Here is a 15678-nt window from a genome sequence, read left to right on the forward strand (position 1 = left end):
AGAGGCCTGTAGGAAAAAAAATCAACTCTCAGTAAAAAGTTCAACTTGGATTTAGCTACAGCATAAAGGAAACTGTTTCATAGTCTTGGAGAGTTATTGTAATGCTTAAAGGAATGTTTTTACTCACTTGAAACTAAATACATTCATGAAATTAATTTCTTTATGGAACATACAGACAGCAAAATCCTGCTGTGACAGGAAGGCCAGTTTATCTTCATCTGAGTTTTTATTGAACTGAAGTTCGATGAAGTAAAATCATGGATATTTGAAAACAAGCTACCTGAACAGTGCAATACATTGTTTGTCAGCTTCCTATAATTTCTATATGTGCGTGTGTGTGCCTGTTCCAAACATTCTCAGGTCCTGACTTGTGGCTAAGTTGGTCTTTCTGGTGAGGTCTAACAAAAGGTTAATTCTGCTACTTAGAATATAAGGTGTTTCTAACTGGCCAAAAATGCAACAAGCTCTGTTGAACACCGTCGCTCTGCTCAACAACAGGACACAGCAAATCTCGCTCCCAGCAGCCAGGGAACTTGCCTCTCATTCTGCAGCTGTGCCAAACGTTTCCGTACATCGTCCACTGTGACTTCAAAAAATTCATCAGGAAGCTCTTCTGGGCCATCAGAAAATTGTTCCAGTAGGTCTAGGTGACATATAAGGGGCTCACGTTCTACAAGCTAGAGGAAAAAAATGCGCTTCAATTAGTTTTAAATGCACTGCTTTGCTTATCTTATAAGGTTGCTGAAAAAGAGTAAAAGAACAGTATTTGCAAACTGTCTTTCGACCTGTTCAGCTCTCTGAACTAAACCTCTACAGGGTTTCATTGCACACCTTTCAAAATTTTACCCTGATTTCTGGTGTGCAGAAAGATCCCTTGAACAGTGAAACCCTTTCTTTCTGCAGTTACAAAGTAAGTACTCCACCCTGAGATCAGCCTTTGCTGCAACCAGAGCACGCAGATGCCGGAGAGCAGCTCTCGGCAGGCATCAGCTGCAATGGAGGTACTTGATACATTTCCTGCCAACTTTTCCTACAAACCAGAGCTGAGAGCAGCCACTCCAAGCTGCACACAGACACTTCTCTCACCTGCCCAGCAGGGCACAGAGAGCCTGGCTGCCTGCTCCCTCAGCCTCCAGAGCCCAGAGCTGGGTGTCACGATGGTAAACCTTACAGTGCAACTGGGCCTAGCCTAGAACTGTGGTTGCAGCTATGAAAAAAACAAACCAAAACAAGCCAATACCAAAACCCACAATCCCCTAAGAAACCCAAACCAGAGACCCAGCCACTGAGATTAAGAGCATCTGTCATCTCTGCAGGCAGTAGGACTTTAATAGACCCCTCCCCAGGAAAGGTTATGTGCTGGCTACTCTCTCTTTTGGCCAAAGCAGCAGCTGCGCCTGCATGAGAAAACAAACCACGACCAGAAACAAGCATATGAGAGGCAGTTACACCTCCTGGCTCTCAAACAAGTCAAACTTTGTACATTCCCAAACTGTTGGAAGGAACAAAGCTTGCAAACAGTGAACAGCATACTGAAGGCTACAGGAGATGCAGGGAGGACCCAGCTCATGGCTGAAGAGGCTCACAGGAACACATTTTGGTAGTTCATCCAGCATTTCTTCCTAGTCAGCTGCCAGCTTAACAATACCACACGCTCTGTGAATGAACCCTCATCTCCCCTCATTCTCTCATACACTCTTTCCAATCCTAATTAGCACCCGGATGTCCTCCCTCCATCCACTCACCCCTCCCCCTGGCACTGGCCACTTGGGAACAGGAGTCTTCTCAATTGTCTAAAGCACAACACAAATTACAAGGCAATGTTCACTCTACTTGTGGGCACCAAAGGGTAATTTGAGAAATTAAAAGATCGAGGTCGTGTGGGTGGGGCCTTTGGCTACTTTTAGAAAGTTGAGCAGGGTCAACCCTAGGGAGCAGGCAAAGGAGCCCGACTGCAGCGTTCCCCGGGCTGGGCTGGGGGTGCCAGTGCTGCAGGAAGGACCCCAAGTGCCCAGGACCACCTGCTGGGAAGAAGCAGGCTGCACTGTGATCCAAACCACTGCCCACTGATGCTCCAGTGAGGGCACATCTATGTCAGAGCCCAGAGGAGATATTAATCAGGCCTCCCCAAGAAGCCAGTGTACTTTAATCTCCTCAAACAGGCTCGAGTTTCATTTCATTTCATTCTAAACATGTAGCAAAAACAGACATCTTCTGAAAAAGCCCAAACCCAAAAGACTGAGGAGGCATATCCTACGGCATGCTGTGAAGGGTGCTAGGATACAATGGAGAGAACTCCAAAGTCTGCATTAGCAAATCCTAAAGTTACCATTTAGTATTGGCTCTAACAAGGACTTTAGTTAATCCCAACAGCAGTGGGATTCCACAGGGAAAGGCCAGTCCCCATACAAATTATGCTGACAGCTAATGGCATCTGCCAAGGCAGTGGCAATCACAAGACGGCACAAGGCAGACATATACTCCAGTCCTAAGTGTTCACTCCTCTTCCTTGCTGTGGGCTCCAACAACCCTAAAGCACAGACAGATCATCCAAAAATTAACTTCCCACAATGATTACAAAAGAGACTCCAGGAATACTAACCCAGTTCCCAGCCCACCGCACATGCAGTGCTTTCTGCAACTGTGACAAACAATAACCATCTCCTGTAACAATAAATGGCCACCACAAGGATGTTCTACTTTCCATCCTGTAAACTTGGAGGAAAGCAAGCTGTGCATTTTGCTGTCCTGCTTCTTCCAGGAGCCAAAGATGCTATGCTAAGGTTTGGCACCTTCCTTTTACAAAGTCTATTCTACCAAAGCTGAAATGTCAGGCACTTTTCACCATGAGGCTGAAGTCGTATGTTCACAGCAACACCTACATATGTGCAGCCCATGTGACAAAACCAGGTGTCAGGAAGAATGCAGTTCACTCTGTGATCACCATCCTGGTCCCAGGGAAGCAGGTAAGCTAAGAAGAACTCTTACGGTTTAAGTGAAATTATGGTCATTGTGCTTTCCACAGCAGCAAGCTCTCTCCAGAGACCCACTTCCTCCACACCACCTCTGGGAGCTCTAATCTCATGGTGAATCTGGTTTAAAGTTACCTTCTAATAATTAACATTCTGACATCAAAGTCAGCTTGCAGCTGTCTGTAAACCATCTTTAGCCTAAGAAACGAAGGGATGCCAGCACAGATTTTATCCAGCCTCTCTTCAGCTTCAAAAACCACACACAGGCAAAGCATTAATGGGAAGATTCTTTTAAAAAATGGACCTTTGATGTTTAAAAATAAATTGTTTTGTTTTGGGTTTTTTTCCTCAGGACTGAAAAAGGACAAAAAGCAGATGCCATGTGGCTAGCCCTACTTGGCTGTTGCTGCTGGGAGGAGAGTGGAAGATGGCAGGAGTGGAGGAGGGAACAAAATGTAATCAATCAGCAGCAAAAGTACCAGAGATCAAAGGGCTTGAAAGCAGCCGTCAAAATCACATGCTGTTTAACACAAGGACACAACTCCCCCAACAGAATCTGCAGCTGCTTCCAAAGCTGCTCTCAGAGTGGAAGGGCAGCTGGCTCCAGAAACGATTTGAACTGGACTGTGATTCTGAGAAATACATCAGTTCATGTGAGTCCTTCAGTCACCACCACTCAGCCCATGTCCGAAAGCACAGCTCCACATCAGGCTGTGAAATCAGTGAAATGATGGACTTCTGCCTCTCCCACCAGAGCACAGAGAGGTGTGGGCAATAAGACTGGTGAAGGATACCACCACAAACCCTTGCAGTTCTTCTCCCTTCCCAGACACAATGGAAATGGAAATGACTCTCCAAGTCATAGACACGAGTGTCTGAAAACTGAAGCAAGCAACACATGAGACTGGACAAATTATCCAGCCTACTGTTTAATTCTCCATGTTAAGGGTCTGCTCCAAAAGGTTAGATAACACTGATTAGACAGACCCAAACATGTTTCCAATATACTGAAATATTCCCCACTGCAGGTTGGCATAACCTCTTTCTGCTACTTGTGTAGTTCCTAACTGCTCCAGAGTCCTTCCAGGGTCTGGCTTCTGTTTGTAAACAATTCAGAACTCATCAAAAATAGGCTGCAACAACAAAGAAGTCAACTAAGGTAGAGTCTCTACATACATGTGAAAGCATCCACAGTCTTGTTAAATTCCTCCTGGACTAAGCTCCCTTTGAAGCTCCCCAGGCATCCTTTCTTTCTACTTACAGCTTTCTATTGCTCAATCCTGGCTGGATCAGACCACGGGAGATTCAAACCTCCAACTCTAGGAGATACCAAAGAGTCGGAAACAACAAAGGGGATCTCTGAACATGAAAGCCAGCCCCAGTGATGAGCCAAAGGAGCAAGAAAAGAGCCACTCACTGAGAATCCAGAATGGGAAACTCTCAGTGCATAATAACAAGGAGTAAATTATTAATTGAATAGCTCCTGTACTTCATGTTATGCTACTAGCCAGACATACCCAATCTTCCTGAAGGCGTTCAATTCCATACAGCTGCCCTTCAGAAAACAAACTTCAATGTCATTCCCAGGTCACTCTGGGATGGCATCACAGTTCTGGTATCTCAATATGGGCTCAAGCACTTCTAATTTTAACAAACACAGTTTTATTTCAGAGACACCAACAATGGTGAGATGTGCAGTCTTTCTGAGGAACAGTTAGAGAGAGGTAGATTATTTAAGAAGCGAGATATTTTAGATTAGGACAAAAAACACTTCTATAAGCACACAGAAATACAAAAGGAAAAGGATGGAAGATTTCTGTTTCATCTGCAATACTAAGAAAATTAAGTTACAGGGCTCAGGTAAAAAAGTGGGCATTTGTTCATGAAATCTGAGGCACTGAGGTGTAGGATCTTCTGGATTGTGATTTAATGCAGCTGTGTTGCCTCTATTTAAACTATTCATCAAGGATACCTAGAGATTCAAAGTTTTGCCTGCCTCTGGACAGCAAATTCTTAAACTCAAATCCTTCCTACTTCCTTTCTGAACTCCGGCAGAACTGTATATCATCAAGGCACCTAATCCTGTGACATAGGGAAAAAAGTCCTAAATCTGGAAACATCTTTTTCCTCATGGGAGTGCAGCCTCAGGCAAGGCAGGATAAATAAAAAGCCCTTGTTTCCCAAACTGCAAACACATTTTCCCTTACCTGTTCTTGCTCCTTTTGCAGTTCTTGGCTGTTCTTAGACTTCTTTGGCTTAGAAGGGCCTCCAGGGCTGGAAAAAGTTGTTGGCAGCTTTGAAGATGGTACAGCTACAGGAGAGTCCCCCAGATGCTCTCCATCTCCAAAAAAAGGGACAAATGGGGTAGGTTCAGGCTCTGGAGAATGCCATAGCTCCTCCAAGCTAGCATGAGAATCTTTAATCAAGTCTTGCTTGTGTGTGCTGCTGTTTAAAGATATAGCCACATCCCTGTGCTCCAAGTCCTTTGGAAATGTGTTTGCTTGAGGTAGAGGCACATCCGCTGCTTCTTCCATAGAGCCTCGCCTCACTGTTGGCTCATTACAAGGCACCGTGGCACCCACAACTTCTGCCCCACCAGATGAACTGCATTTCTTCATGACAACTCTTAAAGAAGACACCAAAAGGAATAAAAATAACATCATAATCCTAAGAGTACTGCCCTCCCTATTCTCAATGTGTCCACGACACAAAGACAACAGCTGCCTCAAGTACACCCTGATTTAACAACTTTCTTCTTCCAGATGCTTACAGAGAACAAACTCCAGTTGCTGTGAAGTGTGGGGTAGAGGGTCAGGGGGTTATGCCAAACAACAGAACGGGGACCTGCTCCTCTGGAAGAAAATGGCCTTCCAGAGGACAGCAGCAGTCAGTTGTAAAACATAGCTTCAATCACTCCTGCTTTCTGTATATACTGCAAAGAGCTGGCCAGGAGATCACAGAAAGGTTGCCCTGGCCCAAATTCACTCTGCAAAAGCCAGCAGGGCCTGCAGGGGCTGGGAGTTAAGTGCCTGAGACGCAGAGCAGGGAAGAATGAAGTGGTAGCTGATTGCCCTCTCAGAGAGACTTTCAACTTTGAATTGTCTGTTCCACTCAAAGGAGAAAGAAAAAAGAAAAAAAAAAAAAAAAGAAAAAAAAAAACCAGCTCTTTTAATCTGCACATGACTGGTCAGTGGCAGCATCTGCTGCTGTGCAAAGCACATCTGGGCAGCAGTTTGAGATAAACAGGCAAATGCAATAATTTCTGAGTGCTGCAATGTTTTAGTTTGGCATCTATTTTTGTGACTTTTTTTTCCTTTGTCTTTCTTTTGATACTTGAAACAAAATAAATTCACCGTCAGAGTGGAAAGGGAAAATAAAGAGGCCAAACTTTGCTTCTCCCAACCTGAGGATGGCATTGCCTCCAATCAGGCCAAGCGATTTCAGTGTTGTCTTCTCCAGGGCATCTTTTCCTGATATCTGAGACAAAACCAGAGGAGAGTAATTATAGCCTCTGATTCCCCAGGAAACCATGCAAAGCTCTTTATAGAAAGAAGCCTGTATCCAAAGAAACACCACACAACACAAGAAACAGGTAAAAACCCACTCCTGCAGCTGGAAATCAGACCCGAATCCACCTGTATCAATCTGTACTGTTTTACCAAATTCACAGCTTATTAAATCATCCCAATGGAAGATGACCTACATACATTTTCATCCCATACACACATCCAAGTGGAATCCAACTACAGCAAAGCTACTTTTATGTCAAAAGCTAAATGACAGGCAACATCTCAGAGCTGCAAGACAGACAATTTGCTTACGTACACCTCCTACCCGTCTGTAGTGACCTATTCAGAATAAAGACAATCTGTCCACAGAGGTCAGTGGGAAGTAAAGGGGACAGCAGGGCGAGCAAATTCCGTAATATCCACATACAAAATATTTAACAAAACATTAATAGCAAAAGATCAAAACAGAGAAAAGCAAATATTTACTAAAATGAAAACACTGTTTTGACTCTAGCTTTAAAAGAAGTTGGAAAGAAAAACACAAACAGGTCATTGAGCTCATTTTATGGGCTCAGAGGTCTCAGCGGCACCAGGTTACGTTCCAAGAGAACTTTTTTCCATACAGACATGTCATGCTTTGAAAAGACCAACGTTTTTCTACTTCCCCTCTCAAGAAAGTTCAAAAGAAACACTTTCCAGGTTGGAAAGCAGAGCTAAGTTTTCTTACGTTTTAGGGACATGAGACAGTTGAGAGGCTTTGCTGCCTTACCTCATCTCGCATGTAAATACAGACCGGAGACAATTCACCGTGCTGTTCCATCAGTTCCCTGCAAAAAAGAGCAAAACACTGCAGCATGTGCAGAACAGCCTGCCCCCTCCAAAACCAGCACAGAGTAACAGTACAAAGTGAAATCAGCTGCCAACACTGTCTTCCATGTTTCTCCAGCAATAACCACTACACAGTTTATAGGATCACTATTAGACATTAGCATTCACTTTTCTTAAACACAGCTTAAAAGCTTAAAAATAAAGAAATAATTAAAGTAAATTCTGAAATTAGCTGATCTTATTAGATAAATTTAAGCTCATCACTGCTTGTGTGCCTCAGTACCCAATCTGAAACATTACTTAGTTACGTTTGCTCTTTTTAATCCAAGTTAAAAACTTCATCACAGTTTAGACTGAACTTTCACTGGGAAGAGGTCCATTTCTTTTCACATATGCTCAGCAACCAATGAAATTAAATACCACTCTAGAGCAGATCAACTAAGGACAAGAAACTTGACTGCCTTAGTATAATTTTTAAAAAAGAAAAGGGAAAGTAAACAAACAAAAACTAAGAGCATAAATTTTCAGATTCTGGAAACCATGAAAAAAGTAAAGCCAAATGAAAGGTTGCCACTGTAGACAAAATGAAAATCACGCCATATTTAAGCATTTCACTGATGTAGGACATATATGAGCAAGGATGCAAACTCCAGACAGCCCATCTGCAGAGGAAGACGGAAGCAAAGGACCCTTAGCATCGAGATGGGGAAAAACCAGTAAGATGCTACCCTTTCCATTTTCCTCTAGATAAGCAATCCTGTGGCATTCCAATAAAAGAGAAGTTTTATTATATGCTCACTTGATCAAATACAAAAGACAGACAGGGAAAGGACAATCACAGCCTATCACAGCAAGTCTCGGTTCTCTTCCAGCCAAGACCTGTGATTTCAAAAAGGGAAAATAAAAAAGATGGACGCTTCCAGCAAGAAAACCTCAGATGTCTCCAGAAAAGTAAAAAGCCTTAAAGAATTAGCCATTATGCCTCATTATGCTGAAGCACTGGAATCAATGAGAGCATCAGACCCAACATAACAAGAAGCTCTGTCACATTGTTCTCCACTCTCAGCAAAGCAAAACTCAAACTGGTATCATAAGAAAATGTGGTAAAACACAAGACTGAGGAGAACACTTTGCTTCTCACTCCAAGCATGCCAGCCTAAGAGGTGACCAGGAAAATACTGTCCACCCTAAGACAGTGCTGGTTTGGAAAGATATACCTGGCTGAATTCTCAAAAGCGTTTTTTCAGAAGTTTCAGATTCAGACATTTCAGCCTACCTCAGCCTGGGAAACTACAAAAGGTGAGAACGTTGCCTCGGATTTTTCCCATCTACACAATGAGAACTGACAAGATTTATCCTTCTCCATAGACCCCGGTAGCTCTTCTTAGCACATTCTGTCTCAAACTCCTTGTGCTTGCAGTTGCACCAGGATATTCTTCGGTAAGGGGCTGTATGAACCATCTGCGCTGCAGTTGGCTTATCATGAAACACAGAACAGCTGTAACTCCTCCTCATGGTAAACTCCCTTGATCTTACTGCTCTCTACAGTCAGTCTAGGGGGGAGTGGGTGGGGGGAATGGCTTTCCACTCAGCCCACCAGGAAACCATCACCCATCACCCACGACTTGAAGAGAAACCACCTCTCTGCAAAGCAGATAAGGAAATCCACCTGTCAGCCCAGGAACACGACACATCCTTGCTTACCTCCTGAGAACTCCGGAACCACTTCCCAAGGTTAGCTTGCCATTTTACGCCTGACTACATGAATTTTTGGTACTGAACACTTAAGGAGCTTTGCAAATGACTGACTTATGGGGTTATGGGAACACTTCCACTTAGCTATCTCTTCAGCCACCGGGTTCTAGTCCCTGCAGTGAATTTCACAGGAAAGACCAAAACCTGCAGGACCCTAGTGGCCTGAAAAAAAATTCCAGTAGTTTTCAGTGAAAATTAGAAGTTTTGGAAAGATATTTCTACTTCACATTACCCTGCATTGTTTGCAATTCCACAGTAGCAGTAATAACCACAAAACATTGATCAACTTGGCATTCAAGTGTCACAAAATTTAAGCAGAAATTCAGACTGCTTCTATCTAATACATCATTTACACCTATACTTGTACATTCAGGATATATTCCCTGTGCCTAAATTTGTGAGCATTGTAACTGGAGCATGGAACAGGATATAACTCTAAGAACACGATGTCAGTGATCAATGACTTATGCTGCATTGTATCTTTTCTGGGAAAGGAGTTTAATGAACAGAGTCACAACACTTAAAACCTTGTGCTTTCAGCATCATGTAATTTAAACACTTCTATTTTGAGATGCAGTATTACCAGAAACAAAGTTATGTCAAGGAGCTATGTAGGAAAAGGATCCCTTAAGTAACAGCCAAAATCCACTCAGTCAGTCAAGTGTCTGGTTCTGAAGTGACTGTACATTACACTGTCTGTGCTGTGCCCACGCTGACTGCTGCTGCTGTAAAAGCTGGGAACTCCACAAGAAGACATACAACATGCCCAGCCAGCAGGGAAAGACCACCCTAGGACACGGGCAACATTTTCTATTATGGTAACAAGGAAATAACCTTTTGCACTCTAGCAACCTGCTTGCCCAGCAGAAGACCAGAGTCTGCATAACCAAATAGGTCTCACTGCTCCCAATGCAGCGGTTCCAAATAATGTTCAATTGAGTATCATCATGTTCACTGCTACTTAATAACGACAGCTTTGTCAGTATTATCTCAGTCTTTCTATTACATTCAGAATGCTTCCTGGAGGAGCAGATTAGTAGAATATAGATACAATCAATGTATTACACCATATTGTAACACATACCTATTTAGACCAGCATGAAGTGACAAAAGAAACTGAATTGAGAGGGAGTCAACTGGCCTATGAAGTGGAAAATGAAGGGAAGTAGCCACTGAATTCCATGAGAATTCATCAAGGACATTTAAACTTAGACTCAAAACTCAGCTACAGTGACATGTAAGTGAAACCAGAAGCCACTCAGGATCAAGAGCCACTAGAAAATTATGATACTCAATCTTTGAGTAATTCTCAAGAGCCAGAGAACATCAATGGTTTCCAGTTGAAGAATGTGAGGGACCAAATCTGTTACGCACAAACTAGAACTGAGATGTCTGGTTTGGCTGTAGCAGTCTATATGCCATCTTGATCAAATGGTTAAATTTTACACACAGTGGTATGGGACAAGGCAGGTCACAATGAAACCCCAGAGGGTTAGGTCACAATGAAACCCCAGAGGCACAGCAAATCCAAACAGAACAAGCTATAAAACCAATCCTGGGGGTCAGGTCTATTTTAGGAAAGTCAGCAGCTGAGAACCACTTCCAGACCAGTTGCAACATATTCCAAGGAGTTTATAGTACCGAGACTGTAAGACCACTACTTCAGAACACTTCTCCCAGCCACCACAACAAATCCCATTGTGCAGAAAGCAACAGACACACCAGAGCATCCAAAATACTATATTCAAGTTTCAGTTCAGTTAACTCCCTGACTCAAGGTGAACAACAAAACCAACACTAGAACGGGTTTGCTCCATTTGTGATTCTGCAATTAGTTATTCTCTTTCAGGAACAAAAAGCACTATATGATGCTCCACAGGAATCAAGAGATTAAGTTGCTCCTATGAAAGAACATTGTCTTGTGATACAAGACCCAGGCTCCAGCCTCTCTCGCTCCTCTGGCAGCAGTACCTGAGGAAATTCCCGAGGCCAATGCCTGATGATGAAAGGCAGAAAAAAAGAAAAATCTTGTCTCAATTGGAGAATTGGAACAAAAGATCACCAGAGAGTGCCTTTAGCACACCATAGCAGTTTACTGCACTCAGACTTCTCCAGACACTCCAGGAGAGATACTCATCCCCACCTTACTTTCAATAGGTTTTGCTTCCAGTTAAAATTAGCTGTATCCCTTGAGGAATCCTCAATAACGGTGCACAAATGATAAAGAACTGATGAGACACAGAGAAACAGTACAGAATCACAGAAAAGGCAGACAGAATAGTCCAGGGAATAAAAGCTTGAACCCCAAGCTGCTGTCTGTCAGGAAAGGTGGGTGACAACCATTTAGGAGAAAAAAATCTTAGGCACATGGAACATGTCCTCACTTAAGACCAATAGGGGAGGAAGCCTGTTTGACTTACAGAACCTAGTTTCATTTACTTTTCCAAAAACTTCTTTCCACTTCTATCCAAGCAACTCTTTGAAGAGTTTTCTAAAAATGTGTGGAAAATAACTGAACCAAATTAATGACCCCACAGCAGCAGTGAAGAATCATAATGACTACCAAAGATGTCTCTGGGTGTCCAAAGTCCAACTACTCTATGGACAACAGCCCATAAAGCTGCTGAAGCTGCAAGGCAGGCAAGAGTGGGAGATAGAAACACAGGGTTCTTGCTCATAGGGCAGACAACACTGTGCCCTCAACCAGCCTCTGCAGCACAGACTCCACGCAAAGATCCCTAGAGACTTACTCTTGTCTAACTCTTGGAAGCAGCAGGCTCCTCCTCCAGCTGCTGCTAATCCATTACATGAACCCACTGAGGCAAGCACACACATCAAACATACTGTCCTCCCTTTGATGTGCTGCTCTTCAGAAGGGAAACGGCAAGCAGATTAGATTCCTTCATGTAGTGATCTGACAGGGCCTGTAAACATCTTGTGCAAGGACTGCCACACGCTGAGAGGAGGAGCAACCCGACAATAGTTTCCAGACCTTCTTCAGACCCAATTAGCCAAGATGGATGCTGGAAACCCAGGGGAAATTCCAGTGGATTTAGAATACTTCCCCTCACGCACTTAGAGTGGCTGAGCATTCCAGGAAAACATCTCCAGTTGGAAAGTCCAAGGAAGAATTCAGCAAACATCAACAATTAGCTGACTACTTAGTCAACTGAATCAAAACACATTGAACAGCTACTCAGCCCATTAAATCCATACAGATGGCTGTAGACCCAGCTTGTTCTGTGATTAAATCACACACAGCACCTTTGCTGCTTGTTGAACTTAATCAAGATTGCAAAGTCCATCCAAACATCTGAACTCAGCTTCCAGAGGGTAGGAAAGGGCAGCTGTGTTCTGCAGTTATGAATGCTTAGCACACTGCAGCAGTTGGAAGAAGAGCAACATGTGTATTAACTAGTAGCATTACAATGACCTGTAACCAATAAAACCACATCAAAAGAGCAAAATTATATGAAAAGCCCAAAATTTAAACCAAAGAAGCAATCAACTAATATGTGAGAAAGCTACACAAAGGTTATGTGCCATTGTCAGTAATTACCAGTCTAGCAGTCTCCAAACTGCAACAAGAACTCCTGTCCTCACAGGGGGCACAGAGGGTGTAGAAAGGGACAAGAAGGGACTTAAAACACTCAAGAAAATTGTACCTGTACATTTTGTCCTACCTCTTTCCTCAATTAAAAGGAAAATAATTCTTTTATCTCTAGCATTTACATGAACACTGTTCCTTTTCTTATGAATAAATGTCACATCGTAGACCTAGTCCACGATGAAAAACAGAATGGCTATAAAAGCTTCAAGGTTTCCTCTTCCAAACCACGAAAAATAGAAAAGAAGTGCCCTTCTTCAAGAAAAGTTTATTAGCTTGACATTTCAAAACAATACAGCCTTTTAAAATCAAAATTAAAGACGAGAGGTAGCACTCAATGTAGACTGGACTAAAAGAATAAGATTTCTAACCCAGGTACATATTCAATAAATGCAGAACCAGAAATTCTTCCGTTTAAACAGGGTCTAATGTGTCTTTTGAAGATTCCACATTAACCTGCAGAGAGCTCCAGATTTCCTTGAAGAGTTTGCACAACAGCAAGCCTCAAAAGCAACAGCAACCCATAAGGAAGAACCCCCTGCACTACAGGGAACGGCAGCACAGAAATACTGGGGATCAAGAATATCCAGGCTTGACACACACACATCTCTAGCAGTAACTTCAAACACATTTGTGTAAAAGGAAGGTAGTGCAACATACCCCAGTATGTTCACAGCTTTAGCAGTTTGTTACAGTTTACACCCTAAATCAGGAGTGGTACTCCTGGATTAAAAAACAATAATAAAACTGTGGATTGTCAAATCTGAAAGAACATGGAAAATGCAAACGTCTCTGTTATAAAGGAGAAATCACAATCAAATAAATGCAAATTCTACAAATCTGAAGGACTTACAGTGACACAGCTAACAAGTAATTAGTGGCATGAAGAGATCCATCCAAACAAGTATTTTCTCACTGCACTGCTCACCTGATCTTTGCAAAATGGTTGAGAAGTTCCCACAAGGTCTGTTGGCAGAGGAAGGTGTCTTGCAAACGAGAGCCATCGTCTAGTTGTAATGCTATCCGAACCTGTAAGAACACCACAATGAATTAATCTGAAAATTGAATGAAAACTCATTTTTCTTCACAACTTTTTAAAATATTTCAGTGCTTCTTTTTCATCCATGAAGGCATTCTGGCCTGAATTCCTGTCTGTTGGGATGAATGGCTCCTGAGCATGGGGGAGGCTATCCTAAAACACTAATCAGCTTTCATGGGCCCTTGTCCCCTGCTGTATCTTGAACTGGAACATATTCAGAGAAAAGCCAATGCAAAAATCCCAAATAATGTGTGATCGTGAGCAACGGAGGTGTTATGTTTTATACCAGATGAAACTTCACAGTAAGTGTCTTCACAGCCACATAAAACAAATTCCAATAACCCAGACACAACTGATGCAGCTGCACCATCTAAAACACCAACACAGAGCTCTGTCCACTTCAGCATCATTTTGCAGAACAACTTCCCTGGGACAAAACAGCTTACTTGCATATCCACACACAGCAACGATGAACACAATTCCCATCTATCCCTGCGCTACTGAAAACCTAAACAACTGTTACTAGTCCAAAGAAACGACGTTTGTAACTTGCAACTCACTAATGCTCCCTAACCACCACTTTTTGACATACAATTTAAGAGTGAAGTAACAAAAAAATCTCAACAGTAATTCTGATCGTTAAATTATCGAGTTCTTGAACACCTGCAGAAAAAAGCAGGGGCCAGCTAGCTGCCGATTTTAACAGGTCTTTTCCAGCCTGGAATGTAAACATCCACATACATTATCAGGCACCACACAGACTTTAGAGAATTGCTTCCCTAGCTCTCCCTCACAAAAAAAAAAAAAAAATCCAAGACAGTTCTAAAGTGCACATATTCTGGGGCTGGTCCTGAAGAACTTCAAACTCCTGATTGTCCCAAGGGAAGAGTTTAGCAGCTAACCAAGAGATAGAGAATGGCAGAGCTTACTGTAGAGATAAAGGTAGAGATAACTTCAGCTGTTATCTCTATCTTTTAGAGAACATTCAGCCTTTTTCAGAACATCTAATTCTTAGGTTTTCCCTGCTAGCCCACCTGTCTAAAGAAAAATCATACCAAGTCCTGTAGCCACTAGATAGAACCTGGTTTCTCCAGTCAACTTTAGTTTTCAGAAGTCCACAAAAACTGGCCTTCTTCCAAAGCCCGAGGACATTAGCCCAAGATAGCCAAAGCCACTTTCTTTCATTCTGTGTTTTCATGTGTCCCTACTAACACTCTCAGTGCAGCCTGTCACTGAGAGCAAGGTGGGTGTGCAAGCATGAGGGGCTACAGAGAGATGGGAAAGAGACATCACGTGTTCTAGCAATCCACTGTGATTTCCATGGAGGAATATGTTTGTCATCTGCCTTGGCTCCCACCAGTCCTCACAGGGCTGCAAATGTTGATCTGCTGGAGACAGGAATTTTTCACAGAAAGGAAACAGTGGCATCATTAATAATGAGCCGACAATACAATGTCGTTTCATCCCACCACTAACACAGCCTCCTGGTTTCTCCTACACGGGAGACAAGCCTTAGATTATTCTCAGCTACAGCAGAGCGATGACAGCTGACATCACCATTCTGTAAGAATCCAGCCCAGAAATTCAGACTACCAGTTGCATCAGTTTTTGGGCAACAGTTCAAAGCTAAACATGTCACGAAAGTCCTATTCAGTCCATTAGAAAAGTATCTTTGAAAACCCCAGGGGCTACATAAAATAATAGAGATCGGTGCCAATTATTGTCTAAGTTTACAAACATTTAAACAAGAGGCTGACAACTTTAACACCAGAGCTGTATTGATGGTGCTCCTGCGTCACCTGCCATCACACTGGGAATTTGTTCCATTTTTCACTAAAGAACTGTCTTACAGGAAACAATGCTTTCCACACGTAAACACAAATCCAAAAGCTTTCTATTTTTAAAATATCAGAGTTGCTGAACAAACTCATCACTTATCAAAACCTGTATTCTGTCTCTAGGGTAACT

General features: G+C 42.7%; 1 protein-coding gene across 2 annotated transcripts in view; it reads right to left on the reverse strand.

Moving 5' to 3' along the window:
* Nucleotides 1–15678, reverse strand: part of ASPSCR1 (ASPSCR1 tether for SLC2A4, UBX domain containing) — a 35089-nt gene that overhangs the window by 16618 nt on the left and 2793 nt on the right. For both annotated transcript variants that reach the window (XM_014259454.2, XM_014259456.2), the window contains exons 4-8: nucleotides 13600–13700; nucleotides 7251–7308; nucleotides 6376–6449; nucleotides 5180–5597; nucleotides 538–677 (exon numbers count right to left, since the gene is read on the reverse strand). In XM_014259454.2, the coding sequence (XP_014114929.1) occupies nucleotides 538–677; nucleotides 5180–5597; nucleotides 6376–6449; nucleotides 7251–7308; nucleotides 13600–13700 (791 nt within the window). The remainder of the gene's footprint in view (nucleotides 1–537; nucleotides 678–5179; nucleotides 5598–6375; nucleotides 6450–7250; nucleotides 7309–13599; nucleotides 13701–15678) is intronic.

This window comes from Pseudopodoces humilis, chromosome 21 (genome assembly GCF_049639895.1).
Source record: "Pseudopodoces humilis isolate 2021_Gansu_Grassland_sample_001 chromosome 21, ASM4963989v1, whole genome shotgun sequence".
Taxonomy (NCBI): domain Eukaryota; kingdom Metazoa; phylum Chordata; class Aves; order Passeriformes; family Paridae; genus Pseudopodoces; species Pseudopodoces humilis.